Genomic DNA, 27,639 nt, shown 5'->3' on the forward strand with positions numbered 1-27,639 from the left:
ATAGCTTTAGAAGTGGAGGATGGAGTCTTTGCAGAACATGATCTTCTGGCCACAAATGGCTGTTGTGCTCTTGAACTCACAGTAGTTGTGACCTGCACAAGATCTGTACAAAATTTGGGCTTGTGAAGCATCCTATCATGGGAGGAACAGGGACTCATGAGGCCTCGCCCCTCCAGGAGGGTGAGACATTTTCTTTAGTTCTGTAACCACTGATAAGGTGCCCCTGGCTTCCATAAATAACCTCTCGCCCATCCTCTTGTATGAAACGTCTGCAAAACTCACCAAGTCACCAAGAGGAACAGCAAGAGTGGGAGGAGGATAGAGAAGCTAACAGATGAATATGATCAAAATGTACACGTATAAAAGTGCCATAACGAAGCACATTATTATGTGTAATTAATATATGGTGATGGAAAACACACCCACAAATACGCATGAACACAGCAACACCCTGTGTTATTTTCACAACTTATTGTGAGTCTACAGTTATTTCAAAACAAAAGTTTAAAATATATATGTGACACATGTCTTCATTTTGTGGCTGCCTGAGCTTCTCATTTCTCAGGTCTGACTCAGAGAGTCACTGGCCTCTTGTAACACTGGGACTTATCCAAGCGATAAACCCCAGTTGGCCTGCAGAGCACTGATATCTGTCCTCATTCACTGGGAGGACCAGGAACCAACTCAGTCTAGTTTCACTTTTGGTTTCCTGAAATCATAGAGGAAGCAGAAAGAGAGCTGTAACCAGCAGCAACCAGCGCTTTGGGGCCTGTTTGCCTTGTTTTCCTTGCCCCCTCCTGTGAGCCCTACAGCCTCCTCTCCAGCCCCACGACTGAGGATGGATGAAGAGTTATACTCCAGGCAGCTGTAAGTCTCAAGGTGGGATAACCAAGTCGGGTGGCTTCCAGACCTTTGGTCCCCAGCTGCCACCTCCTTCTTCTTAACCACAGGTATGTACTGGGCCTGCCTGCTATGCAGAGGATCCAGGAAGCCAAAGTCTTGCTATGTGGCCTGCAGGGTCTGGGAGCTGAGGTGGCCAAGAACCTAGTCCTTACAGGTGTGGGCAGCCTCACCCTGCATGATCCCCATCCCACCTGCTGGGCTGACTTGGCTGCTCAGGTAAGAGTTCTTGGGGGTCTCTATGCTGCCTCCCAGAGCAGAGGCCAAAGGGGAGTCTCCTTGATCAAGCTGCACTGAGCTGTCCTTAGTGTTTCCTTTCAGAAGAGAGCTTGGGAAGGAACAGGGCTGAGGCCTCTCAGGCGCAATTGGCTCAGCTCAATGAAGCTGTCCAGATCTCCGTCCACAGTGGCGACATCACTGAGGACCTACTGCAGGGTTTTCAGGTGCTTTCCCCAGAGCCACTTTGCATGCTAGCCTAGTACCTCCCTCCTGCCCTTAACGGCAGAGAGAAGGTGGCGAGTGATTCCGGGCCTGCTGATCAATCACGGTGTCCATCTAGGTAGTGGTGCTGACTGACTCCAAGCTGGAAGACCAGCTGAAGGTGGGACCTTTGTGTCACAAGCATGGAGTCCGCTTCCTGATGGCTGAAACCCGGGGCCTTGTGGGGTGAGGAGACTACCTGTGTACCCCACCACATCACTGCCAGCAATTGGTCCTAATGCCTTGCCCAGCCCTTAGCTTGCCCCATCCTCCCCGACTCAGCCTAGAGCTTACAAGGATGCTCTGGACTACAGTCTTGCCCTTGTTTCTCCACCTCAGCATGCAGACCTGCTTTAGTGCACCCTGCATGCCCAAACCAAAGTCTCCACAGCTTTCCTATAATTCCTTCCCCTTTGGGCCTGTCCTAGTGCCCCCTACTCACAACTAATGAGCTTCCTCAGTAACTTCCGCCACCCACACTAGGCGGTTATTCTGTGACTTTGGTGAGGACTTCACAGTTTTGGACCCTACTGAGGTAGAACCCATGACAGCTGCCATCCAGGACATCTCTCAGGTGGGTGCTCAGATGTAGAGGTTTCCCTGATGTCCAGAGAAAGGTGCCAGGGCCCGTGGAAGGTAGGTACAGGCACTCTGAAGACAAGCCATCTCTCACTCAGGGTTTCCCCGGCATTGTCACCCTGAGAGGAGACACCAAAAGACATTCCTTCCACGATGGGGACTTGGTGATTTTCTCAGACATTGAAGGCATGGTTGAACTCAACAGTTGTTCTCCACAGTCTGTCCGTGTGCAGAGTAAGCCAATACCGCTCCAACCATTGCCTCAGCTGTGTGGAAACAAGTTATATTTAGGGGGTCATAACTTATTAGGATGGCTCTCTCACAGAAGACGGGTCCTTGGAGATTGGAGATACGACAACTTTCTCCCGTTACTTGAGAGGTGGGGTTGTCACCGAAGTCAAGAGACCCAAGACCGTGAGGCATGTGCGTACAAGAACACCTGGGGTGGGAGCACCTGGCTACGTGAAGGGGTGCGGAGTGTTATAGACCTGACCCTGAGCCAAGCAACCCCGACCCCCTACAGAAGCCCCTGGACATAGCTCTGCTTCAGCCCCATGTGGTGGCTCAGAATACTCAGGAAGTACAGCGTGCTCACTGCCTACATCAGGCCTTCCATGTACTGCACAAGTTCCAGCAACTTCATGGCCGGCTACCCAAGCCATGGGATCCTGTGAGTGGCCCCACATCGCGCAATACACAGTCTCTGCCTTTCTGGGTCTCACCTTTCAGATCTCACTCCATTGGAGGCTGTGCCCATAGATGTACCAGGCCTACCGCCTGGAGATGCCTGCTTGCTCCACCCTTAAGCCATCACAAGCAGGTCGGAAGCTGTGCTCATTTGAGGATGCCTTCAGTGTCTCTGGCTGGTGTTGGACATCCTTCAGTAGCACTTCCCAGTCTAGCAGCAATGTCAGGCTTTCCCACTTAGGAATCTGCTGCTTCTGTGGAACAGGGTAGATGGGTGCCTGAAGACTTTGAGTGGAAGGTTAGAATTCAAGCTGGGGCTACTAGACCCACACATGCTATGCCTGAGTGCCATCCCACAGGATGATGCAGAGACTGTGGTGGAGCTGGCCCAGGACCTGGAGCCACTAAAAGGGACAGAAGAAGAGTCACTGGATGAGGCTCTCCTCCGCACAATTGCCCTGAGTAGTGCTGGTACCTTAAGCCCCATGGCAGCCATTATGGGAGGAGTGGCTGCTCAGGAGGTCCTAAAGGTAGGCACATGTGGGGAAAGGGAGAGACTGGGAAAGCGGGCAGGTAGTGTGTGTGCCAGAGGGCACCCATACCCAGAAGCAGCCACAGAGCACGTTACCAACCCAGCTGTAGCCCTCAGATGGGATCCAAGGGGAGTAGGAATTAGGAGTTGGCAGAGGCCCTCAGACTGATGTACCCACCCCTAGGCCATCTCCAGGAAGTTCATGCCCCTGGATCAGTGGCTGTACTTTGACGCCCTTGAATGTCTTCCAGAAGATGAGACGCTCCTTCCCAGCCCTGAGGATTGTCAGCCAGTGAGAACTGGGAGGCAGGGGTGGGGGTGTGTGTGTGACACTGTTCAAAATCAGAATTAGAGGAGAACCCAGAAAAATGCCTCTGAGGTCCAGATTAAACAACTCAGGATAATGACACATAGCACAGGCCATTATCTGTGTTCCCTAGAGAAACTGCCGATACGATGGGCAAATTGCTGTGTTTGGAACTGATCTTCAAGAGAAACTGAGTGACCAACACTACCTCTTGGTGAGCTGGGGGATGCTAGTGGGGAATGTCTTTGGGAAATCCACACCACATGCTCTGGCTAAGACTGTTTCTGTCACCAGGTGGGTGCTGGTGCCATTGGCTGTGAGATGCTCAAAGTCTTTGCCCTAGTGGGCCTCGGAGTTAGGGCGAATGGAGGTGTGACTGTTGCTGACATGGATTACATAGAACGCTCCAACCTCAGCAGGCAGTTCCTCTTCAGGCCCAAGGATGTTAGAGTGAGTGCTGGCCCATCCTACATCCTTGCGTCTCAGGTCATTCTCTCGTAATGCACCCTGTCCTCTCTTCCCAGAGGCCCAAGGCAGAGGTGGCCGCCGCAGCAGCCCATCGTCTCAACCCAGACCTACGAGCGACTCCATATACCTGCCCACTGGATCCCACCACAGAGGATATCTACGATGACAGCTTTTTCTCCAGGGTGAACGGTGTTGTTGCTGCTTTGGACAGCTTCCAGGCCCGTGAGTGCCTTACTGGGAGCTGAGCCCCTTGCCCAAGCCCCTGGCAGCCTCACTCCTCACCCTCTGCCCCTTTGCCAGGGCACTATGTCGCTGCTCGATGCACCCACTATCTGAAGCCACTGCTGGAGGCCGGCACCCAGGGCACCTGGGGGAGTGCTTCAGTGTTTGTGCCCTATGTGACAGAAGCCTACAGAGGTCCTGCCTCGGATGCAGCTTCTGAGGATGCTCCCTACCCTGTGTGTACCCTGAGGCACATCCCCAGCTCGATGGAGCACAGCGTGCAGGTAAGTACATGGTACACTCCCCATCTCAAGCCTCAACTGCAGATCTGTTCCTCATCTAAAACTTTATCATCCTCCCCCCACCCCACAGTGGGCCCAGGATCAATTTGAGGGACTCTTCAGACTATCTACAGAGACCATCAACTGCTACCAACAGTAAGGCCAACAACAGAGGTAGGTAGGTAGGAGTCCAAGACTCCAGGCACAGAGTTCAGCCTCAAATGTCCTCCTTCCTTTGCAGGACATGCACTTCCCTGTCGGCCACGGATAGGACAGAGACACTGGCCTTACTGCAGCAAGTGATGGGTGTCCTGAGAACTCGCCCACAGACCTGGCAAGACTGTGTGGTGTGGGCTCTTGGCCACTGGCAACTGTGCTTCCATGATAAAGTAGGTAGTCAGAGGCTGGGCAGCTGATGGCTCCAGGCGACCAGACAGCCCAACGGCCTTTATTTCCATAGGTGCTTGAGGGTGGAACTCAGTTCTCATCAGGATCCAACAAGTGTCCACATCCCTTGCAGTTTGACCCCAACCACGTGAGTAGTGTCAGCAGACCTGAGTATCCTGAGGGCATACGCCACCTCTGCATTCTGCATGCTAAGAGAGAGCCATGCTTGTGCAAATTCAAGTGTCTGTCCTTGAGAGAGGCAGGCATTCAGACAGATCCACAGAAGGGCAATGCATCCCATCCCGTGTACCCACGGTCCTGCTCTCTGCCTGGCTGTAGGACATGCATTTCCTCTACGTACTGGCAGCTGCCAACCTGTATGCACGGATGCATGGGCTGCCTGGCTCACAAAGTCAGCCTGCACTCAGGGAACTGCTGACGCGGCTGCTAGAGTCTGATTCCAGGCCCCAGAACCTCTTCTCTGCTGAGCATGGTGAGGTCCCAGTCTTGGACAGCTCTTCTTGCCCCTTCCCCACATGGGTCTTCAGCCTGTGCTTAGAAGGAAGATGGGGCCTAAAAGCCAGACAGCCAACTTCCTTTTCTCTGGTCCTCTTTGGTTTTGTTTGTGTGCTCATTTAATTTTTATTTTGTATGTATGAGTATTTTACCTACATGTATACCTATATACCTATGTGCCACTGGTGCCCACAAAAGCCAAAAGAGTTTATCGATCCCCTGAAACTGGAGTTACCATGTAAGCGCTGGGAATCGAATTAGAGTCCTTTACAAGAGGAACAAGTGCTCTTAACTGCTAAGCCATCTCTCCAGCCCTTCTCTGGGCCTCTTACTTTGCTGATTAGTTTATTTCCATCCTCTAGTCCCTCAGTAGGTCCTCTCTCTGCTGCCTAAAACATATCCCTGTTCTCTTGAGAGACTTTCAGAATTTGAAAAAAAAAAAAAAAATTCTAAGGAGTGCCTAGCTGTGGCCCAGGGTAAGGACAGAGCCACGTGGAACCACAGGGGAAGAGTGAGGCTGCAAGGATGTAGATGTCAGCATCAACCAAAAGAGTCCTTAGTTAGACCAAGTGGCGGTGGATGGCAGGTTTGGCAGAGCCCAAGAACGGACACGAGGCTCTGGAGTGCAGGAAATGAGTTAAGGACTGAGCCCGTGCCCTGCTCCCTGACAGGCCAGGAACAGTTGAAGGAACTGCAGGAAACCCTGGACGACTGGAGGAAGGGGCCCCCGCTGAAGCCTGTGCTGTTTGTGAAGGTGGGGTCCCAAGATGGGGTGAAGAACTGGGCTGGTGGGGAGGTAAGGAAGCAGGGGAGTTTGAGAACCGTCAAGGCTGTGGAAGCAGCTCACACCCCTCGCATCTCGGCCACACTGTGTGGCAAAGGCGGGAGATGGTGGCTACCCAACCACAAAACTGTCCAGACACCTGTCAGTGGCCTGCAGGTGGCCATGCTGAGGGATACCACTGCAGTGTGACACTCCTGTGATCTGGGCCTGGCAGGATGATGACAGCAACTTCCATGTGGACTTTGTGGTAGCAGCGACAGACCTGCGATGTCAGAACTACGGGATCCTACCAGTTAATCATGCTCGGGTAACTTCACCCCTTTGGGGCTCAGGCCTAGAAGTGAGAGCCAAACCTTATCCCTGAACCTTGAGCCCAGACCAAATGCCCTGTCCTTGACAGATCAAGCAAATCGTGGGCCGGATTATCCCAGCCATTGCCACCAGTACAGCAGTTGTGGCAGGCTTACTGGGCCTGGAGCTGTATAAGGTGGTAAGCGGGCTCCGATCCCATGGTACCTTTCGTCACAGCTATCTGCACCTGGCTGAAAACCACTTCATCCGCTCAGCGCCTTCTGCCCCAGCCGTCCAGTCGGTGAGCCTCTGATGCCCCCTGTTCCTACTGGGCCTGAATTTTCCCTCTACTTGCCCAAGCAAACAGTTCTCTCTCTAGCTGTGGGCTCTCTCCAGGCCCCAGACTATGGGGGAGTCCTCTAGACTGCATCCAGCGCCCTTCCTGCTATGAAGCTAGACTGGGACCTGTCAGACACAGGAAACAGCCATCAGCCATACCCCCCAGCCTCCCTGCAGTCCAGGGTCTGGGGGAGCTGCAGCTTTAACTCATTAGTGGAGCCAGACATCCCCCATGGCCCCCTCCTTCTCCTTCTCCGTAATATCCTGGTGGGAAGGAGGAGGGAGGGGCAACTGTAGACTCAGCCACAGAAAGAATCTAGCTTCCTTTTGAGGAGCCCTGTTCTGTTCACCTTAAGCCAAGTTAAAGGGCATCAGGCTTGCTACCAGGAGCGTGGGCCTCAGCCCTATGGGACAGAATGTTTATACCACTACATAGGAGTGCACCAAGGTCTGGGCATCCCTGGTATGTGGACATGAATCAGGCTTGCACATCTGTGTGCCAGATGGAGGAACAGGATCTTCCTCAATGTGACTATGTGCGTGTGGGCACATACGTGGGTGCTGTTGGTTGTGTGTGTGTGTGTGTATGTTGGGGGTGGGTTGTTCCCATGAAGACAGGATGGCAATGCCTCCAACTGTGTGCCCAGGCTCTGCCCCAGTTGGCATTTCCCCGAGGCACAGGAAAGAGGACAGAATAAATGCCCTCACTAGAAGAGAGGACAGAGGTCACCAGCTAGCCTAGGGTCCTTCTGGACAAGCACACAGAACCCTTTTGTGAGGTGCCCCACTGTTAACCAGCACAGAGGCTGCCTTTGTCCATAGAATGGGGGTGGGTAAGTGTCCCCATCCTGCCTTTAGCCTAGTCTCAGCTCGACCCCAGTATGTTTTCTGATGGTTGGGAGGGCTGATGCCTGCTACATCATCAGCCCTCAGCTATAGGTACCAAAACTTTTGACCTGGGAAGAAGATGGGACAAGGATAAAAGTTTCTGTAGACTGTATCCGTGTTAGCAGGGACCCTCTGAGTCAATAGGGTTCCACTGTTACCATGCCCTTGGTTTCTGCATGCCGGCGAGCAGTCTGAAGCCCTGTTTGTAAGGGCTGAGTAGCATGAGCTGTATCTCCAGGCTCCCAGCCTCCCCTTAGAGGAACAAGCTGCTTTATCGGAGACTCCAGCGACGCAGCTCCAGCTTCCTCAGGAAGCAGCCCCAGTCTCCCCCTCTCCAGCTGGCCTGTGCGATGGACGTCTGTTTCCCCATACAGGGCCCCATAGCTCCATTTCCTGTGCTGGCCCCAGCCTGGGCGGGGAGGGGGCTGAGACTCTGGGCCCAGATCCCACCTTCCGCCCCCCCACCCCTTGGCCGCAGCTTCCTGCCTCTAGAGCGGCTCCTCCTCTAGGAAAAGCTGCTGGTTAACTGGGCCAGGGGTTGCAGGTTTGTGTGAGAAATCTCTAGATCCCTCTCCTCTCCATCCTGTAGTTCCGTGACCTGAAATGGACCTGTTGGGACCGCCTGAAGGTGCCCGCTGTGCAGCCTGAAAGGACACTGAAGTCACTGCTGGCCCATCTCCAGGTATGCCCTGTCTCCACTCAGCCCCTGGCCCAGCCCAGCCTGGCCCAATGGGCATCTGATGTATACCTTCTAGGAAGAACATGGACTGAAGGTGGAGATGCTTCTCCACCACCAGGCTCTGCTCTATTCTTCAGGATGGTCATCTGAAAAGCAGGCTCAACACCTGTGCCTCAGGTGAGCCGGTCGTAGCCAGGCTCTACCATGTCCCTGGAGGTTGAGCATGGGTGACAAGGTCTTTTTCTCCACCCCATTTTAGGCCCCTCACACCTTCTTGAAGCATTCTTCCACCAAATGGAGCCAACAAATGGGCCTGGGAGGGGGTGGAGCTAAGGGCCAGAGGAAGGGGACTTCAGTAGCTGTCTGCTTGGCCAGCCCCCTTGGCTTCCCATACCCTGCCCAGCCCCCATCTCCCTTCACAGCCTGCTCTCGAGGGACAAACAGCTTCCTGCCTCTTGCCTGCCCCACCAGCTGCTCCTAAAATAGTTTCAGATGTTTCCTGCCTTGGGCCGCTCCTGCTCCTGGTTGGGGCTCTTGAGGGCTCACCAGCACCCTCTTGTCCACACTAGGTTGCCCTCTGTCTGCCTTGACCCACCTACAGAGTCTCCCCTAAACCCCCTCCCATACCAGGGTGACAGAACTGGTTCAGCACGTGACCGGCTGGAAGCCCAAGCCTGGGCTGAAGGTTCTGGTGTTTGAGCTGAGCTGTGAGGGCGAGGAGGAAGAAATGGCCTTCCCACCTCTGCATTATGAGCTGTGACGAGGTAGCCACACCACGCCACCACTTGGCCATAACAAACTCTGCATAAAATTCCTACATCTTCAGCTCACAGCAGATACTTCAACAATAAAAACTTGTTGACGGAAGGCACAAGTGAAGTGGATGGTAGAAAATGAATGGTAAGGTACACACAGGTGATACGGGTAAGACAGGAACCCTGGAAAAGGAGAGGGAACATTCTAGACTGGCCTGTCTTAGCTGTGCTCCACAGGGCCAGAGATACTTCCTGAAGCCTCAGGAGTATGGGACCAGCAGTTTAGGAAAAAAAGCCTTTATTGTCCCTAGCTGGAGGGGCAGGGTCAGAGGTAGCTGACATCATTGTAGATAATAGGTTGGCGACTTCGACAGTTCATGAGGGCTGCAAATCGTGAGATGTCTGCAGGCAGGTCAGGTTCTGAGCGAGGTGGGCAGGACAACCTCTTGCTTGCCATAGCTGTCCGTCGAGCCCTGGCCAGCCTACGCCGTAGCTGCTCAGAGAGACCAAGCAGGAACTGAGGGGGTCGAGCCCGTGCTCGGGGTACATCTCCATCACTCCCCTCACTGGTTGCTTCAGGCAACTCCATCCAATTGTGAACTAAATCAGCAAAACAGTTATCCCCTAGCACCAGGGGCTGCCGACTGCGGCCCCTGTTCAGCAGGGCTGCCGTCCAGTCCTCTGCTTCCAATCCCTGCCAATGTTCCAGGCAAGCATCTGGGGTGGACTTGGGCCTCGGACGGTGGGCAGGAGGTATGTTGGTTACAGCTGCCCTACTGCGCATAGGAATGTCACTGACTGAGAAACGCTGGCTATGAGGTGGACGTTCTCGAGGTGCTTGGCGCTGGGGTACAGACGGCTCTTCCTCTCGCCATGTACTGCCTGACACCTCGGAGAAGCCAGAGTCCCAGTCTAGAGCATGCTCCCTAGGACATCCCAAGGGTAAACCCTTGTCTTCTGCTACCAAGCCTTCCTCCTCTTCCTCTTCTACACAGCAGACAGAGTCCTCTTCCAAAACATCCGAGGCCCTGAACTGGCGCTTTGGCTGTACATTTTGATCAGTTCTGGGTTTTGGTTGCAGTGGGCCAGACATTGGAGGTGAGCCTGTGTCCCGAGCACACAACTGGAGAGAAAGATAGGGCAAATGTTGGTCAGGAATCTCTTAGCCCCTGACTCCTTAGTGTCTAACCAAGCCAGCCCTGAGAACGGAGGTTTCAGAAGGACTTGAAAAACCTCTGGGCAGCAAGGCGGAACTGTAAGCATAGGGCCCACATGGGGGCACTGGCACTCGAGGCTCATGTGGCTCCCATCCGCAGAGCTGGTGGCAGTCCGGCAGGCTGCAGCACGCAGGGCCGGGCAAGTCAGCACGCGCCACCAGGGCGGGCAGGCAGAGTAGAGGAAGGAGGTACAGGCCAGCCCGTGGTAGGGGATGTCCACAGCAGCACAGCACTTCTTTAGGCCCTGGGTGCTCCCTGTCGGTCCCCAAAAGAAACTTCTCTTCCCCAACTCTCCTTCCCCGCCAACCCCTGCCGCTAGCACGGCCAGCTGGGCGCCTGTTACCTGATGCCCAGAACAATTCCCAACCGTCAGAAACCCGAAGCGGGCCATCTGGGCCATCTGTAGCGCGCTACCCTGCCCCCATCCTGACTCAGATGGGTACCCGGAGTCCACCCGGTTGCCGTTTGTTGTTCCATCCAGGCGGCAGCCACGCACCCCACACACATCTTCACAACCACACCCACTCCAAAGACTCACCAGTTCCCAGCGGAGCTGGCTCAGGAAGCTGTCAAGCCGAGCGCTGTGCATGCTGGTGCTGGTGCTGTACACTCTCCAGGTCGGCCGGCTCACCCGCCGATCACCCGCGGGAGCGGCGCAGAGTGGGCCGGGTCGGCCCGCGGGTGGTGGCGTCCTCACCCTTGCCTTACTCTAAGGCTCCTTGCTCTCGGTAGCTCCCGCCGCTGCCGCCCCAACATCTGGCAGCCGCGCCCCGCCCCTCCCCGGCGCCCTAGCCAATGGAGGCGGGGCAGGATGAAGTTGTCCTGCCCCTTTCAGCCCCGCCCTCCAGCCCCCACTCTGCTGGTGGAGCCCGGCTGTAGTAGCACGGGAGACCAGAGTGCAGCTCAGGACCCCTTTATGTCTCAAAAAGTTTAGTTAACCCGGCTGTAACGCAGTCCCGACACGACCCCCTCCCGCCCCCGCACGTTCGTCCCGTGCAATTTGTCCCCTGGTGAAATAGCGGTTTCTTGTACTGGGGCCCGATGCCACACCCACGTGTGGGCACTTTCTTCTTCTTTTTTGTTTGTTTGTTTGTTTTTTGTTTTCGAGACAGGGTTTCTCTGTGTAGCCCTGGCTGGCCTGGAACTTACTCTGTAGACCAGGCTGGCCTCGAACTCAGAAATCCGCCTGCCTCTGCCTCCCAAGTGCTGGGATTAAAGGCGTGCGCCACCACCGCCCGGCGCGCCTTATCTTCTGATTTGACAAGGTTGTGGCCCACTCGGGGTCTGTCCAGGCTGGCCTTGACCATCCCTGGAAATGATAGGACCGAAATTCCTTCCGGCCGGCGAATAGTCAGTGAAGAGCCTTAAGACAGAGAGAGTAAGGGAATGGCCAAGGCAAAATCCCCTCCACCTTCCCTCCGGCCTGATCTGAGCCGAGATAGGCTGGACCGCCCTCTAGTGGGGATCGCGGGGCTATGGTCTGCATCCTCACTACACCCTCACAATGGCATGCAGGAATGGAAGAGGAAAACTGCTCTTTGGCTCGATTGTTTAAAGCCTTTCCCCTGAGGCCACTCCATAACCAGAGGTACAGTCGAACTGAAGACAGGTTGAATCTATCCTCAGACAAAAAATAACAGGAGAACGAGGACAATGAGTTCAGTTAAGGGATAGAGAACTCTTAAAAAGATATGGCTGATATCAGATCAATCCATTTGAGTCCAGTGAGGAAGGGCATTTTAGGTGAAAGGGTCTGCCAATGTAAAGTATATTGAGGGACAGGGCTAGGCAGACCAAACGAAAGGAAAACACAGATGTGTGTGACGGATGGGTCAGGGGTCTGTGAATGGAGAGAAGTCATCAAAACCATAAGAAGACTTAGGGGAGTCTCTGGGCTTTATTTTTGGTACCATAGAGAGAGCATGGAGCTTTTTAAAAGGAATGACCCAGGCTGTTTTCTGCGAGATACAGTTGTTTTAGGAGAAGAACTCTGCAATCAAAGGAGGTTCTAGCCTTTATCCCAGGCAAGGGTGTGTGTCTGAAAGCCTGGTTCTGAACCCAGAGGGTAATCAGAAGCATCGTTCTAGACTCCAGAATCTAGAGCTAAACTCTAGCCTGACTGATGCAGGTAGGTAAAGCATGGCCTCCAAGTTTCCAGTGTGAACAGCTGGATGGATGGCACTGCCATTAAAATCACCCAGGAGGAAGAAACCTCTGCTTCCCCTTCCCATAGACAGCGCTGCCGGTCACGATGGTGACAAAGACTGAAGAGTACACCAAAGCTGGCCTCACAGCTGTATGGTCCGGTAGAAAGCATGTGGGCCAGATCCAAATAGGCCTGGATTCTCTGTAAAACTGGGATAATCTGTGAATTACAGAGCAGCATGGGAGCTAGCTCTGCACAGCTGTTGAAACTGCTGTCTAAATACTTGGAGCCTTTACCCCCTGGGTGTGGTTCCTTGGTTTTAGTTAGGTGTTTGTTTTGTTTTGTTTTTAAGGACTATGAAACCAGCGAAGGGACCCTCAGCTATGATCTGGTCTGCAGTTAGAAAAACATCACAGGAAGGAAGGGGCGCAGGCAGAAGGACAGCTCTGAAAGCAGAATCTTTTGGCTAGATGCTGTAGGATTTATACACATGTAACTAGAAAGATGCTATATGATTTACACACGTGTGACTAGATAAAATTCTTATTTTTTGCTTGTTTATCCCTGTTTTTTTCTTTTTTGTTGTTTTGTTTTTTTTGTTTTGTTTTTTGTTTTTTTTTTTCAAGACAGTGTTTCTCTGTGTAGCAGCCCTGGCTGTCCAGAGCTCACTTTGTAGACAAGGCTGGTCTCGAACTCACAGAGAGCCACCTACTTGTGCTTCCCTGAGTGCTGGCAGTAAAGGTGAGCACCACCAGCATCCAGCTAGATTTTATTTCAATCCAGTAAAAACTGGAAAGAGAGGCTGGAGAAGTGACTCAGCAGTTAAGAACACTGGCTGTCCTTGTAGAGGAGCCTGGTTTGATTCCCAGAAATACTTTCTGTAACTTTAGTTCCCGAGGGTCCTCCTCCCTCTTCCGGTCTCTGTAGACACTGTACACATGCAGTGCACATGTGTATATCAGGTAAGACACTCAGGTAGTTAGAACAAAAAAAATAAAAGAAAATCTGGCTCTTGCCCTCTTGCTCTTGTTCCCTCCCTCCCCCCCTTCCCTTCCCCCTCTCTCCATGTACTCATGGCTGGCCTCCCCCCCCCCTTCTCTCTCCCCCTCCCTCCCTCCCTCCCTCCTCCTCCTCTTCCTTCTTCTCCTCCCCCCATGCCCTGAATAAACTCTATTCTATACTATACGACATAAATAGCATAGTATATACGACCCCTCAGGGGGAAGGGATGCCTCAGCATGGGCCCACAGACACACCCCTTCCCCCACATCATATTGCTTCTCTTTCTGTAATGTGGCTTTTTGGAGAACAAAGAACTGGCAGCTTGGGGTGGGGGTGAGGGGAAAGGGGATGGAGGGACAGGAGAGCCACATGAAGGGACACAACGGCAGGGGTTTGGGGTTGAGTTCAGATGGTAGCTGAGGTTCTGTTCCAGCAAAGGCCAACAGCCTTATGGTATACAAACGTCTCTGGGTCTTTATTACTAAACCTCAAGCAGGATTCCCAGAAAAGCCCCCACACTGCTCAGCAGTCACTTCCAGGTTCCAGAACTCAAAAATTAAATGTTTACTGGTTGGCTTTTTTTTTTTTTTTTTTTTCGAGACAGGGGTTTCTCTGTGTAGCCCTGGCTGGCCTGGAACTCACTCTGTAGACCAGGCTAACCTCAAATTCAGAAATCTGCCTGCCTCTGCCTCCCAAGTGCTGGGATTAAAGGCGTGCGCCACCACTGCCCAGCAAATGTTTACTGTTTAAGCCACTCAGTCCATACTAGTTTCTTATAGTAGTCTTGAAAAATACTATGTTAAAAATGCTTTGGGAGCCGGGCAGTGGTGGCACATGCCTTTAATCCCAGCACTTGGGAGGCAGAGGCAGGCGGATTTCTGAGTTCAAGGCCAGCCTGGTCTACAGAGTGAGTTCCAGGACAGCCAGGGCTACACAGAGAAACCCTGTCTCAACCCCCTCCCCCACACACACACACATCTAAGCTGGGCATGATGGCACATACCTTCTTTAATCCCATCACCCAGGAGACAGAGGCAGGCAGATCTCTGTGAGTTCAAGACCAGCCTGGTCTACATAATGAGTTTCAGGACAGCCAGGGCTATGTAGAAAGACACTTGCCTTGAAAAAAAAAAAATCTTCAAAAGAAAAAAAAAAAAAAGAAGCAAATTCTCCTTGTAGACATGTGAATTTTTTTTAATTAATTAATTTATTTATTGTATATGAGTACACTGTAGCTGTCTTCAGACACATCAGAAGAGGGCATCAGATCCCATTACAGATGGTTGTGAGCCACCATGTGGTTGCTGGGAATTGAACTCAGGACCTCTGGAAGAACAGTCGGTGTGCTCTTAGCTGCTGAGCCATCTCTCCAGCCCCCGACATGTGAATCTTGAGGAGAAGCAGGGTCCACTGCAAAATGTGTGAGTGCGGAGCTCAGGAGAGAGAAACACTGAGGTGGAGCAGAGTGGAGGGTAAAGCCAGTGGGTGGCATCTTAGGCCATGGCCTTGGAGGAGACGGAGGTGGAGAATGTAGACAGAGGAGGGGAGAGGCAAGCATTTTCCAGGCCTGGAAACATTTCACTGGTTGGAGGTAGGAAAGGTGAGGCAGAAGTGTCGAGGAGCTATCCAAGAATAGAAAGACATAGGAGAACTCTGAGCCAGCATGGGTGTGTCGGAGGTGATGGGAGCAAGCATCAGGTATTTAGGAGGAGTGAGAGCAAAGGATACATGTCTGGAGTGGGGGGAAACAGTTTAGTCAGCGAAGCGCTTACACTACAAGAATTAAGACCTGAGGATACTCAGAACCCATGTTCAAAAAAAGCCAAGCGTGGCAGCAATGGTTTGTTGTAATTCCCCGGTGCTGAGAAGGAGAGATAAGGGCAGACAACCTGCTGAGCTGGTGATCTCCAAGCCTGGTCTACAAAGTGAGTTCCAGGTCAGCCAGGGCTACACAGAGAAACCCTGTCTCGAAAAAACAAAAATACAAAGAGAGAGAGAGAGAGAGAGAGAGAGAGAGAGAGAGAGAGAGAGAGAGAATGAGAGAGATTCTGTTCCAAACAACAGAACCAACCAAGCTGAACAGCTCCTGAGGAATGTGCCTGAGGTTGGCCTCTGGCCTCCACATGAGTACCAATCCAAACACACACCTCCACTTACACACAAAAGAACAACCTTCTGGCTTCAGAGTATGCAATGGCTTGTGCCTGCAGTCTCAGCTACCTGGGAGGCTGAAGCAGGGGTAGCCTGGGCAACGTAAGGAAACCCTGTTTCTTTTGACAGGGTAAGACCCGGTGAGATGGCTTATTGGATCATGAAAAACCTAAGACCTGAGTTCAAGTCCTATAGTAAAAGAGAGCTGACTTCTGAAAGTTGTCCTCTGACCCCCACACAAGTGCTATAGCATATGCCCAAGTTCACACACACACACACAAACACACACACACTAAAATTTTTAAAAAGATAACTAAGGCTGGTGAGATTGCTCAGTACCAACATCTGCTGCTGCTCTTGCAGAGGACCTGGTTTGATTCTCAGCACCCATACACTGCTTCAAAACCATCTGTAACTCCAGTTCTGGGGAATGTGATACCCTCTCTGGCCTCTGTGGGCATAAGACATGTATATGGTACACATAATATATGTAGGCAAAACACTCATATAGGAAATAAAAGTAGCCAGGCAGTGGTGACTGCCTATGCCTTTAATCCCAGCACTTGGGAAGCAGAGGTAGGTGTGTCGCCTCTGTGAGTTCCAGGATAGCCTGCTCTACAGAGTGAGTGCCAGAATAGCCAGGGCTATACCAAGAAAACTGTGTTTCAAAAAACAAAAACAAAAACAAACAAACAAAAAATAAATAAATAAATAAAATAAAAAATAAATAAAAAAGACAGACAGAAAGTAAAAAAGTAATTAAATATTTTTTAAAAAATTAAATTAGGGGTTAGGGAGATGGCTCAGCAGTTAAGAGCACTGACTGCTCTTGCAGAGGACCTGTGTTCAATCCCTAGTAGCCACATGATGGCTCACAACCATCTATAACTTCAGTTCTTCTAACTTCTATGGGCATATGGTCACAGATATATATGCAAGCAAAATGTTTGTAATGTAAAATAAAATAAAATAAAATAAATAAATCTTAAATTAAACTGACAAAAGGAAACCACTGGTCATTGAAATCCCCACCAAGGGCAGTTTTGTGGAGAGAGGGTGGAGCCTGGCACATGTGGATAGGAAAACTAGTTCTAGATGAAGGGCTAGATAGAGCAAGCAAAGAAAAATTGAAAAAAAAAAGGGCAAATACACAATGGTACAGGCCTGTGATTCCAGCAGAGAGGCAGGACAGCGGAAGGACAAGGAATTTGAGGCCACTCTGGACTACATAAAGAAACCTTGTCTCAAAAAGGCGTTTTAAATGGAAATATAATACACTGACAAATCTTAAAGACAATGGCTCAGTAAATCTCAGTCTGCAGACTAATCTTAGGCTGGTGTAGTTGTGTTCCAGACCAACACATAGCACGTCTTCATTTCCTCTCAGAAGAGTCCTTGGTACCCTGCAGTTGATATTCACACAAGTAATCCTTCGTTTTATTTCTTCTACCAAGGGTTCTTTTGTTTGTTGAATGTAGACAAAACTTTTTATTTTTTTATTTTTTATTTTTTGTTTGTTTCTTGAGGCAGGATTCTCTGTGTAGCCCTGGCTGTCCTGGAACTCACTCTGTAGACCAGGCTGGCCTGGAACTCAGAAATCCACCTGCCTCTGCCTCCCAAGTGCTGGGATTAAAGGCATGAGCCACCACCGCCCGGCTAACTTTTGATTTTCTTGGTGGCTGGGCTTAGATTTTATAGGCAGATACGGTTCTAATGGTAAGAGGAGGCAGCTGGAATTCAGACTCTGTGGGGAAGCAGGTCTTGGGGCTAATTTTCCTGGGCACTGGGTTTGCTCTGTCTGCAAGCACAATGTGGCCAGTTTTACCATCTGTAGCTTGTATCCCCTTAGGGTTGCAGTAATGAATGGAAGAATTCACTGGAAACAGCGGAAGATGGGATTTTCCAGCAGCTCCTGGAGCCTGCCGGGGATCTAACTGCTCTGTCATGGGGTAGGTGGAGCCAGAGCTGGAGTCTCAGAAGCCACCTGATGGCTATGTTTAAGCAACTAGCCAGGCAACAACAGAGTTAGCCTGAGAAACAGCTTCCTCCACCATTTCTTCAGGCTACCATGGCACTGCTCAGGCTCCTGGAGTTTCTTTTTGCTTTACTTATCCCTGGTAAGGAGCAGTCAGATGTGTGTGTGGGGGACCCCAGTCTGGCAGTGAAGTTCTGACCTGTAGATAAGCTAATGTGGAGGGCAGAGGCTAAGGAACCCCTGACCCTTGCTCCTTCTCTTGGCTGTTTCTTCAGTCACGTTCTTCATCTCTCTTCACTTGTCCAGTGTCACCTGTAGGAGACAAGGAAGGACTTTGGCTGCTTGGCCTCCAGATGTGGTCAGGCCCTAAAGAAAAAGGCTATTGCTGTTTTTCTAAATGTGGCTTTCTCCTAGTCCTCTACAGCCTGCCCTGGACTATGTATATTTCTGAGAACAATGGCCCTGGGACGGTCCTTCGGCCTTTCTCCTTCAACTGTTCCTCCTACATGCCCACCCTGGAGTTACTCAGTGTGAGACCACCTACCAGCTTCTTCAATAAACCCAGCATGCATGGGGATAAGGGAGTCTACCTGGTGATGGTAAGGCCATGGATACAATTAGGGATTGTGGGGACCAAAGCCAGAAGTGGTCAGAGAGACAGAAAGCCTAGGCCCTACACGTCTTTTGTCGATCCACCACAGGTGTCCTTGAGTAGCTCTGCTCGGCTGGATGCCCTTGCAGTGAACCAGTATGAGCTGCAGCTGCAGTACAGATGTGGTAACTTTGTGGTAGACGGATCAATCTTCGTTCATGTGCAGCGGGACCCGGGGCGGATCCGCTGCACTGGTGCTTTTGCCAGCCCAGGTGAGCCTAGGAGCAGCGGGTTGGGAGAAGAAAGGTGAATATGCCCTCAACAGCGCTTCCCTGACCTCCTCTCTGGACAGCTGGGGAATTCATTTATGTGCCAGAGACCATCACACCCGGGGCCCTGGTGTACACTCTGTTGCTGCCAGGAGTCCAGAGAGCCCAGGTAAGCTCTGGACACGGGGCAGTGAGTGACAGGATGTAGGAGGAGGGCTCTGCTCCTGTCCCAGGCACAAACTCTTAAGACTCTGAAGTAGTCAGTTGAACCTCTCTATTATACATGTTCCTGGATAGAGCCACTAAGGGCTGCCTACCCTCTTAGCAACAGTAACAGTTTACCATAGGGACTAAAATCTTATGAGTTCTATGTATTCTAAGTTTTCCATGACCACTTTTTTTTTTTTTAAATCACTTTGGTAACGCTAGAAAGACTGGTGTTCCTCCTTCCCACCCCACCCACCCCCTTTTTTATTGGGAGTGTATGCACACAGGTATATGCCATGCATTTTATTGGGAGTGCATGCACACAGGTATATGCCATGCATATGGAGTTCTGAGGACAATCTAAGTGTTGGTTCTCTCCTTCCACCATGTGGGTTCCTAGGGTCAAACTCAGACTGTTCCTGCTTGGCAGCAAAGGCCTGAGCCAACTCACAGGTTTTTCTTACTGTTGTTTCCTTGTTTGCCTCTGAGACAGCCAGGGTTACGTTAAGAGATTCTGCTTAAAAACAAACAAGCAAACAACAAACAAACAAAAAGAGAGAGAGAAAAAAAACAACAACCCTGAAGGGTATTTGGTTTTGTTTGTTTTAGCATAGTTGAGGATCAGCGCCAGGGATCACAGTGGAAGGCCGAAGGCCTACCCTAGGTACAGAACACTCAGACAGCAGTCTCCTGGGTTATTATTGAAGGATGTTGATAGGCGGACTTGGGATGCTGGGGACTGGAGGGGACCACTAACATCTCTGTCCTGTCAGATAAACATTACCAGTGCCCAAAACCCTTCCCCTGGGCCTTTCTCCATTGATGAACAGGGATTGCTTCGGGCACCATCCCAGGGCCTCAGAGGCCAGGCTCAAAAGGTAAATGTGGCTTTGGACCTGGGGATGTCTATGGATTGGGTAGAAGCAGCATCTTGTGAGAAATTATTTGTTTTTGACTATCTTGACTGATAAACTTGTCCCAGACCACTTGCTTCCTGTGCTGACTGTCTTCTTGGCTCGGCTCTATTCTATGCTGAGATCTGCAGGTCTGGAAAGAGGGCAGGTCTGTGGTTCTGGGACCTCACAGATTCTCTAACAGATAGTGCAATGTTTATGTCAATCAAACTTGGAGGGAAAGCTTTGGGTAAGGTAGCCAGTGAGGAGGAAGTTCCCCTTTAAAATAGTCACTTTTGCAGTCCCCTGGGTTCCATCCACAGCACCAGGAAAACAAACACCCTGCCACCCTCTTAGTAACTGGCTCTTAGAAACTCTAACCCAATATTCACGCTCTGAATGACTCAGAAGAACTGGTGGCCCAGAATAGTAGGGTTCAAAGGGATACTTGTCAACAGAGTGGTAAGTCACACTCCCTTGTTAGAGGTCCCGAGGAGAATTGCCTATTTGAAGGGTGGACTAGGAGTGGATATAGTGGTAGACACATGACATGATTTCCTTCCTGTCCTGTATACACTGACAGACCTTCCAGCTGCAGATTTCAGTGTCCTTCGAAAAAAACCAAAGCTGCAGAGGGATGCTGACAGTGAAGGTTTTGCCTGCACCCTCCAGCCAAGTCTCCTTCCTGTAAGGCTCCTTTACCCTGGGAATGAACGGTGGAGTCTGCCCCCAGGGAAATAGTTGGGGAAGGCTGGAGGGTTGCTGGCCATCCTAGCTCATATAGGAAGGGAGCCCTTGGAGGGCCTGGGGAGCCTGCTGGTTGCACGCAGGAGCTAGATTTCAACTTTTGGTTCAGACAGAAGGCCCAGAGCATTACCATCTCAGAGGATCTGGTTCCTGGGAGCGAGGTGGTTCGGGTCCAAGCTACCGGATTCAACTTACTCTATGAAATCATCTCCCCAAGGCCTAGTTTATTCTACTCGATTGGACAAGGTGAGGGAAGGAGTGGGGCGGGTATCGAAGATGTCCTTAACTGGGAAAGGGCGAGGCACAGATGTGACTCCTTCCTGAAAGTTTGGATTGAGAGCCCTGATCCTAGAGGAAGAGGCAGGAATGGCCAGGATCGAGTGGGACTAACCTGGGGCAGAACAGAGGTTTGTTTCTTCTTACACCCTCTCTACACTCTCAGCTGACGGGGTAGTGAGGACCACCGCACCCCTGGATTTGGCTCGCGTTCAGGGCGCCATGGTCACAAAACTGCAAGTGAGGGCCTTTGAAAGGCCCCGGCCCTGGGCCAGTGCGGTGTTCGATCTCACGGTTAGCGTGCGCGCGGTAAACCAGTGGCCCCCACGCTGCCATCCAGCGCTACTGGTGTGAGTACCCGGAAGCCATGTGCCGGCGGCTGGTTGAGGTGAAATCCCCTGGCCCATCATTGGTCCAGACTCTTGTCTTGCCACTTGCCCTCTACTTCCAGGACTCAAATTCCAGAGACCTCACTCGTGGGCACTGTGCTGGACGCGCTCACGTGTGTTGACCCAGACTCTGCAGGCCGCCCCCTCGACTACCAGCTGCGGTTCCACAGCCCTCCTGACTCTGCCAGCCTCCGTCTTCGTGACAGAATCCTTGAGGTGCCCAACACACACTCCTATACTCCATGCAGGCAAAGTGGGAGGGCCAAGGTTTGTTGGCATTGAGAACATGGAGGTGGGGTGAGAATAAGGTTGTGGAGACAGCATGCAGTCTGGAAAACTGGGTCAAGGTAGGCTATCTGTGGACACCCTGGTTTGAGGCACCCTGACATGCCTGATCCTGGCTTCATCTTACTCTCTGGTCCCCTTGGCCAGGTGAATGCTACGTTGGACTGTGACACACCTGGGGCTTGCTTCCAGCATTCAGCTTCCATCTTGGTGGTCGATGGTGGTCAACCCCAAATGACCAGTGAGTGACGATACTTAGGCCTGAACGTTCAGAACAAGGCTATTTTTGTCCACCTCCACTACATCCCCAAGACACAGCTTTTTCCCCTCGAAAGCTAGAAGGTCAGGATTGTCTCAGTTTAAGAACCCTCGGATGTTTCTCTTGAGACCAGCACCATGCCACAGAAAACCTTCCCTCCAATATAGGGCCATGTTTACTTACTAAGACCCCCTAGGGCAGGTCTGGGTACCTCAGGCCATCTCCTTAACTACCAAGTGGTCCCCAGCTGAGATTCCAGTGCTGGTGATGGTGACACCCGTCAACGAGTTCTCCCCAGCCTGTGTCCCACGCACATTCCGGGTTCAGGAGGACACAGGGCCCCACACTCTGCTGGGCTCCATAGTGGGCACGGATATGGACTACCCTCGTAACAGCCTCGAGTACTACATCTCTGGTGGACCCTCTACCTTTGCTGTGGATCGTCTGAGTGGTACTTAAACTCCAGGGCTGGAAGGGAGGGATAGGGCCAGAGTTGCCTCTGCAGGCTAAAGCTTTGATCATCCCTTATAGGAGAACTTCACCTCCTGGGGCCTTTGGACTATGAGCAGCAGAGGTTGTACAAGATCACCATTCTGCTGATTGATCACAGTCAAGACTGGGACCTCAACAGTCACCGATCAGGTTCATGTACCATAACCATTGAGGTTGAGGTAAATGACCTCCACGGCCTAGGAAAGACCAATTTCCCTCTGGCCATTTGCTTTTTCCTGCAGAAGCCTCAGTTTCTCCTAGGGGCTGGTTGAGGAGAGGGGCTTACTGTGGAAAACATTAAAGCCTGTTACTTGCCACTTGGGCTCAATGTTTTCAAAGAAAGCAGATGGGCTAGCCTGGGAGTTTGAGGAATGGGCTGTCGTCTCTCCTAATGTGGTGGCCTTTCTCCAGGACGTGAATGACCATGCCCCCGAGTGTGAGCCTCCATTTCAGGAACTCACTATCTACACTCCCATGGGTCATAGCATGGAGGTGACTAAGGTGTCATGTTGGATCCCACAAGAGCCACAGCGTTTGACCCTCTCCTACAGCATCGTGGGAGGTGTGAATATGTGGGGGTCACTAAGCTGTTGGAGAGAGTCAGGATAAGTTAATAATACCTTCTTCTCCTACTACTCTGCTTTCAGGGAATAGCCAGAGCCGGTTTAGACTGCAAGGGGCCATCCTGGTGTACAATGACACTGTGTTGGGGCCTCCATGGCCAGAGCAGCCCTGCACCTATGAGCTATTGATCCATGTTGCAGATGTGGGCCCTTCCATACCCCACCTCAGCACTACAACCACCATTATTGTGCATCTAGTTCCTTGGAAGGCCAGCACGGTGGCCACCAGCACCCACCAAAGCACAGTGAGGGAGTTCTCAGGCCCTTGGGGGTTGGGAGAGAGGATCTTGAAGGATGAAGACGCCTGGTTTTTTAAGGTGGAGTTATGAGAGAAGACATTTTTGAGAAGACTGCTAGATGCAAAAATAAATCAGGGGTGTGAGGTATCCCACTCCATAGGGAATTTGAAAGCTGGGTTGCCAATGGCAGTGGTGAGTCTGTGACCCTCCTTTCAGGTGTCCTCAACAATGACACCCCTGATTGTGACAGAATTAGAGGCTTTCTGGAAGCCAGAGCCCTGGTTTGTGGTAGTGCTGACAGCAACTGGTGCAGTTCTCCTTCTGGCTCTGGGTTGGCTCCTCAGCAGGATCCTCCGGGGGTAGGTTCCTATCTCTGCTTCCTTCTTCGATAGCCTACATACAGACACTGGCTGGATTAGGGAGTTTTACTCAATATTGGATGACACTGCCAACGTAGGTGGGGAAACAGACTGAGGAAGGCGGCTACTATCTCTCCAGAAGTATTCAGATTGGGGTCACTGGGAGTGGTCTCCATCATCGGTGGGGTCCAGTCTTGGAATTGGATGGCCATGGCTGGCTGGCTCAGAGTTTGACATTTACCACTGTTCCCAACACCCGTCTTCTACCTTATTTCTGCTCTGCTTCTGAAGAGTAAACAAAGTTTCTGAGCCCAGGGTAGGACAGATAATAGTGTGGACATCTCATGCGGGCACTAGGCATTTCTACTATAAAGGGACAGATGATATTACTCCTTGGTGTTAGAAGGCCTACTACTTTCTTGGCCTTCCTTCTTCTTTCTGGCCTTTTAGGTTGGCCCCGTCCCTACAGGCACCAAGCAAACCAGCCAAAGCTCAGTTGCTAAACAGGTTAGTCTCTGTAGAGGTAAACAGGTTAGTCTCTGTAGAGGTAAACAGGTTTACCTCTATGCCTGGGAATCCATCTCCTAAACTCAGGCTGGGGTCCAGCTCATCTTGTACTTCTACTCCAATCCGCTATAGCATCCAGGGAAATGAAGGACCTATTGAGAGGCAAATGGAGGCACCAAGAATAGAGATGTCCCAGGTACCCAGAACTGCCATGAGCCTGGTATGCCAAGTCACAGCTCAGGTTGAGGGCAGTGAGGCTGCTCTAGGGTACTCCCTATCCCTGCCATGCCTGCCTTCCTGCTTGGGAGTGGCTACCCCTGTGAGTGCCGATACCACCACCAAGATAGATCAGGCGGGTGGGCACGGGCCTTCGCATCTGCTCCCCATGGGCAAGGTTCCACTCACTCTGCCCCTTTCTTCTTTTCAGCAACATTTTGATGGCAGAGCCCAAGATGTCTGTAAGTCTCTACTTTTCATAACCTGATCTCTGCCTGGGCCCTCACCCTTCCCCAGAATTTCCCCCTCCCTTTACCCATCTCCTTCTTTACTGCCACCACCACCAAGCATCCAGCACTGCTGTTTGCACTGAGTTCTTCTCTCACCCCCCATGAACTCTCGGTCACCCTTAACCCTTTAGGCAACTTTTGCTAAGCACCAGTTGGGCTAGGTGACAACCAGACCTAGTCTTGTCTCAGCTCATCGGGGAAGGGAGATGGTGATAAGGGGAGAGCTCCCCACGCAGTCCAGCTTCACCAGTGAACTATAGCTGACTAACCTGACATTGGCTGCTCTAGAGGACCTGGTGTCTCCTAGCTTTCTCTTCATTTGAGTCAAATCTCTCGAGATTCTTTGCTGTGAAGGGAAAGGGAAGATAAGTTTGGGTCACTGTGCAAGGGGTGACGACACTGCTGAAGCCAGCCATCTTTTCTTCTCTCCTCTCTCCTGCCCATCTGGGCTCAGGTATGGGGAGAGATTACCTGTTCAACACACTCACGGGAGCCCGGCGTTGGCTGTGAGGCGGAGTAGCTGCTTTACTCTGTGGGGAGTTCCCTTTTCCCATGATCATAGCCTGGATTTCCAAACCAATTTAGTAATAAAGACGGCAAACAGAACACTGCCCACCTTGTAATCTTTGTGTGGGAGAAGCTCTGAGATCTGTGTTTCCTGGTTGTCACTTGGAGCAAGAGCCATCTCCTGTGGAACAGTAAGATGGATGACTTTACCCTGAAAAGCGTTTCGTGCTTTTGTGGCTGGCTGATACTTTGTAGAAGAGGCTCTTATCTTTGTCAGTGATGGAAGGGTCTCCAGTTGACCTGTCTACTTGGAGAAATTTACTTTTCTTCTTTGAGACAGGGTCTCACTGTGTTGCCCTGATTGGCTTGGAACTCTTTTTGTGGACCAGGCTGGCCTGGACTCACAGAGATACCCCTACCTCTGCCTCCTCTGCGCTGGAATTAAAGGCGTGTGCTACCCATACCCAGTAAGACTTGCTTTAAAACTTTTTAAAAATATGATTATTGAGACAAGGTTTCTCTACATAACCTTGAACTATCCTGGAACTCACTGTGTAGACCAGGCCTTGAATTCACAGAGGTCTACCTGCCTCTGCCTTCCAAGTGCTGGGATTAAAGGTGTTCATCACCATTCCAGGCAAAATTTTATTTTAAATACATGGTTTACTTTTGTAGTTTGGGCTGTTTTGGAGCTTGCATGTTTGCCTTGGTCTCCTGAGTGCTGGGATTATAGTCACATGGCTGGTTTGACACTGGTACATTTGTGTACACACAGAGTACAAACTCAGATATCATGTCCCCTCCCTACGTTGAGATAGTGTAGGCTACACAGAGTGGCCTAGGCTGGATGATGGTGAAGCCCAGGATCTGCCTGTCCTCCCCTCTCCAGCACTGGGATGACAGGTGAGGGTCATCTTGCCTAGCTTTTACTTTTCTTAAAATATACTGCAGATTTTGGGGCTCTCTCGGCCGCTCAACATTGCTGGGTTTTGAGGGTCCCAGCAGCCCTCATTGACAGCCTGCCAACTGTGTGGAGAGGTTTTGTTGGGAAGGAGCAGAGAATCTGTGCTTAGCTGTTCCTGGTTCCTGGATTACTGAAAGCCTCTTTCTGATGCTGAGCCCCTGGCTTTGTATCTGTTTCCTCTGAGTCTCTATTGCTTAGCTCTTCCTGTGTGAATCTAAGTTGTTGCACATAGCCAGGGGTTTTGTGACAGCCTGGAGAACAGATTTTACTGTGTGCAGTGCTGACACCATGCTCAACCTGGCGTCATGTTTATCTCCAAGAGATCCTATTGTCTGAATAGAGGGTATGCTTAACCGTATTAGCTTCAAGTTCTCTCTCTCTCTCTCTCTCTCTCTCTCTCTCTCTCTCTCTCGTTTTGCAAGGCAGGATTTCTCTGTGTAGCCCTGACTGTCCTAGAACCTGCTCTGTAGACCAGGCTGGCCTCAAACTCAGAGATCTACCTGCCTCTGCCTCCCAAGTGCTGTGCCTAAAGGCGTGAGCCACCATGGCCCAGCTATTTTCAAGTTATCTCAGTCGTTCCTCTCCTGTCAGCTCTGTGGGCCTAAACCCTATCAGAAAATTGGATAATCTCCATTTTGGAGCAGTTATGGCACCCTAAGTCCAGGAAGAATATGAATGCCCTCTGTGAGGGGAAAAATGACCTGGGCTTTATTATTTTAGAGTCAGGGTCTCATGATGTAGCCCTGGCTGGCCTAGAACACACTATGTAGACCAGGCTATCCTCAAAGTCAAGAGATTGGCTTGCTTCTGCCCCTCAAGAGATTGAAGGTGTATACTGCCATGCTCTGCCTAAGAAAAACTCTAAAAATTAGTTTTATATGTATGTGTGTCTGTATGAATATATGCCACATGTGTGCTGGTGCCCATGAAGAGGGTGTTAGACCCCCCATAAAGCTTTGAGCTGGGTGATGTGGGTGCTAGGAACAGAACCCAGGTTCTCTGTGAGAACAGCAAGTACTCTTAACCACTGAACCATCTCTCTTAATGGGGTGTCTATCAAAAGAAGAGTGTTAGAGACTTCAGTTTCAGCAGCCTGAGCGGCTATAAGTGTTTTTTCCTGAGTACTTGGCTTACTCTAAGAGCTTATTAAGTCTGTTTCTTGTTCATCTTCATTTTATAGACAGAGCAACTAAAGAGAAGCTAAAGCTCAAAGTTCTCAGAGTTAGGGCGTTTTGGTGTGGGACCAGGTGCTGTGATGTATCCTAACCTTGAAGCCAAAAGCCCCGGGTTAGGTGTCTACTTATGGAGAACAAGGGATGGTCATTTTCGGACTCATAGTTTGCCTTGGAGATAGATCATGATAGCCAAGGGCAAAAAGACACTGTGTCACAGGAACTTAACGGTGCTCTGAGGCAAATAAGAGCGATCACTATGTGCTGAGACTTGAGCTGGTTGCAGATTGAATTCTTATGCAAAATAAGCCGGGGAAAGGGGAAGCCGAAATCGAAGAGGTAGCACAGACGGCTGTGCCTCGGGACTGGTGAGAGACAACGCTGGGAGACGCTTAGAAAACACTAACTCCGGAGCTAGAAGAGTAGAAGGACCCATCGCCACCACTTCCTAAGACTGTGTGACCTTGGCTCAGGCTCTTTTCTGCGCCTCAGTTTCCTCACCAGTTAACTAGGGACGATCCCAAGCACAGAGGCAGGGGACAAAGCAAATACCGTACCTATGACATTCCCTAAGTGTGTGCGAGAGGATGATAAACGCTGCCAGCTCAAAACCGAAACGATTGCGCAGGTGAGAAAACGAAGGGCTCTCCAGCATCACCCCCATCGCTGCTAAAAGCTCCACTGCTAGCAAACCTGAGAATGGCGCGCATGCGTCAATTCCTGCCGTCACAGTCACGTGCCCCAGGCATTCTGCACGAGAGGCACGC

General features: G+C 51.2%; 3 protein-coding genes and 1 long non-coding RNA gene across 4 annotated transcripts; 2 read left to right on the forward strand and 2 right to left on the reverse strand.

The window, feature by feature from the left end:
* The first annotated feature begins 720 nt into the window (after positions 1–720).
* On the forward strand, positions 721–9,210 carry Uba7 (ubiquitin-like modifier activating enzyme 7). The gene is made up of 24 exons (NM_023738.4): positions 721–867; positions 951–1,119; positions 1,209–1,343; positions 1,460–1,566; positions 1,864–1,954; positions 2,058–2,193; positions 2,285–2,382; positions 2,483–2,629; positions 3,006–3,176; positions 3,363–3,470; positions 3,619–3,699; positions 3,780–3,935; positions 4,010–4,175; positions 4,254–4,459; positions 4,548–4,612; positions 4,698–4,845; positions 4,917–4,991; positions 5,183–5,336; positions 6,031–6,113; positions 6,358–6,450; positions 6,544–6,735; positions 8,251–8,343; positions 8,417–8,517; positions 8,971–9,210. The coding sequence occupies exons 1-24, from the start codon at positions 839–841 to the stop codon at positions 9,098–9,100; spliced, it is 2,934 nt and encodes a 977-aa protein (NP_076227.1). The 5' UTR covers positions 721–838; the 3' UTR covers positions 9,101–9,210.
* A 166-nt stretch (positions 9,211–9,376) lies between these two features.
* Inka1 (inka box actin regulator 1) lies at positions 9,377–11,070 on the reverse strand. Its single transcript, NM_026597.3, has 2 exons — positions 10,851–11,070; positions 9,377–10,218 (listed from the first exon to the last, which is right to left on the reverse strand). Exons 1-2 carry the CDS (start codon positions 10,899–10,901, stop codon positions 9,421–9,423), a joined length of 849 nt encoding a protein of 282 aa, NP_080873.2. The 5' UTR covers positions 10,902–11,070; the 3' UTR covers positions 9,377–9,420.
* Positions 11,071–17,610: 6,540 nt separating this feature from the next.
* On the forward strand, positions 17,611–24,835 carry Cdhr4 (cadherin-related family member 4). The gene is made up of 19 exons (NM_001378391.1): positions 17,611–17,728; positions 18,001–18,185; positions 18,288–18,450; positions 18,531–18,616; positions 19,428–19,532; positions 20,131–20,234; positions 20,404–20,540; positions 20,737–20,920; positions 21,022–21,175; positions 21,392–21,485; positions 21,751–21,954; positions 22,035–22,174; positions 22,407–22,557; positions 22,643–22,863; positions 23,074–23,216; positions 23,667–23,723; positions 23,856–23,943; positions 24,151–24,181; positions 24,684–24,835. The coding sequence occupies exons 1-19, from the start codon at positions 17,680–17,682 to the stop codon at positions 24,737–24,739; spliced, it is 2,352 nt and encodes a 783-aa protein (NP_001365320.1). The 5' UTR covers positions 17,611–17,679; the 3' UTR covers positions 24,740–24,835.
* On the reverse strand, positions 23,269–27,573 carry 4930535L15Rik (RIKEN cDNA 4930535L15 gene). Its single transcript, NR_166685.1, has 4 exons — positions 27,430–27,573; positions 24,499–24,575; positions 23,778–23,875; positions 23,269–23,501 (listed from the first exon to the last, which is right to left on the reverse strand). It is a non-coding gene; the product is annotated as an RIKEN cDNA 4930535L15 gene (long non-coding RNA).
* Positions 27,574–27,639: the final 66 nt, after the last annotated feature.

Source organism: Mus musculus, chromosome 9 (assembly GCF_000001635.26).
Source record: "Mus musculus strain C57BL/6J chromosome 9, GRCm38.p6 C57BL/6J".
Classification (NCBI taxonomy): domain Eukaryota; kingdom Metazoa; phylum Chordata; class Mammalia; order Rodentia; family Muridae; genus Mus; species Mus musculus.

What these genes read in the sequence shown, in the direction of transcription:
- Uba7 (NM_023738.4), top strand. Translation starts at nt 839, where the DNA reads ATGGATGAAGAGTTATACTCCAGGCAGCT. An exon ending in ACAGTCTGTCCGTGTGCAGA is followed by an intron (nt 2,194 to 2,284) that starts GTAAGCCAATAC and finishes GCTCTCTCACAG; the next exon opens with AAGACGGGTCCTTGGAGATT. An exon ending in GTGACCAACACTACCTCTTG is followed by an intron (nt 3,700 to 3,779) that starts GTGAGCTGGGGG and finishes TTCTGTCACCAG; the next exon opens with GTGGGTGCTGGTGCCATTGG.
- Inka1 (NM_026597.3), bottom strand. Translation starts at nt 10,901, where the DNA reads ATGCACAGCGCTCGGCTTGACAGCTTCCTGAGCCAGCTCCGCTGGGAA. An exon ending in GCCAGCTCCGCTGGGAACTG is followed by an intron (nt 10,219 to 10,850) that starts GTGAGTCTTTGG and finishes CTTTCTCTCCAG; the next exon opens with TTGTGTGCTCGGGACACAGG.
- Cdhr4 (NM_001378391.1), top strand. Translation starts at nt 17,680, where the DNA reads ATGGCACTGCTCAGGCTCCTGGAGTTTCTTTTTGCTTTACTTATCCCT. An exon ending in TTTTGCTTTACTTATCCCTG is followed by an intron (nt 17,729 to 18,000) that starts GTAAGGAGCAGT and finishes GCTTTCTCCTAG; the next exon opens with TCCTCTACAGCCTGCCCTGG. An exon ending in CCATAACCATTGAGGTTGAG is followed by an intron (nt 22,175 to 22,406) that starts GTAAATGACCTC and finishes GCCTTTCTCCAG; the next exon opens with GACGTGAATGACCATGCCCC.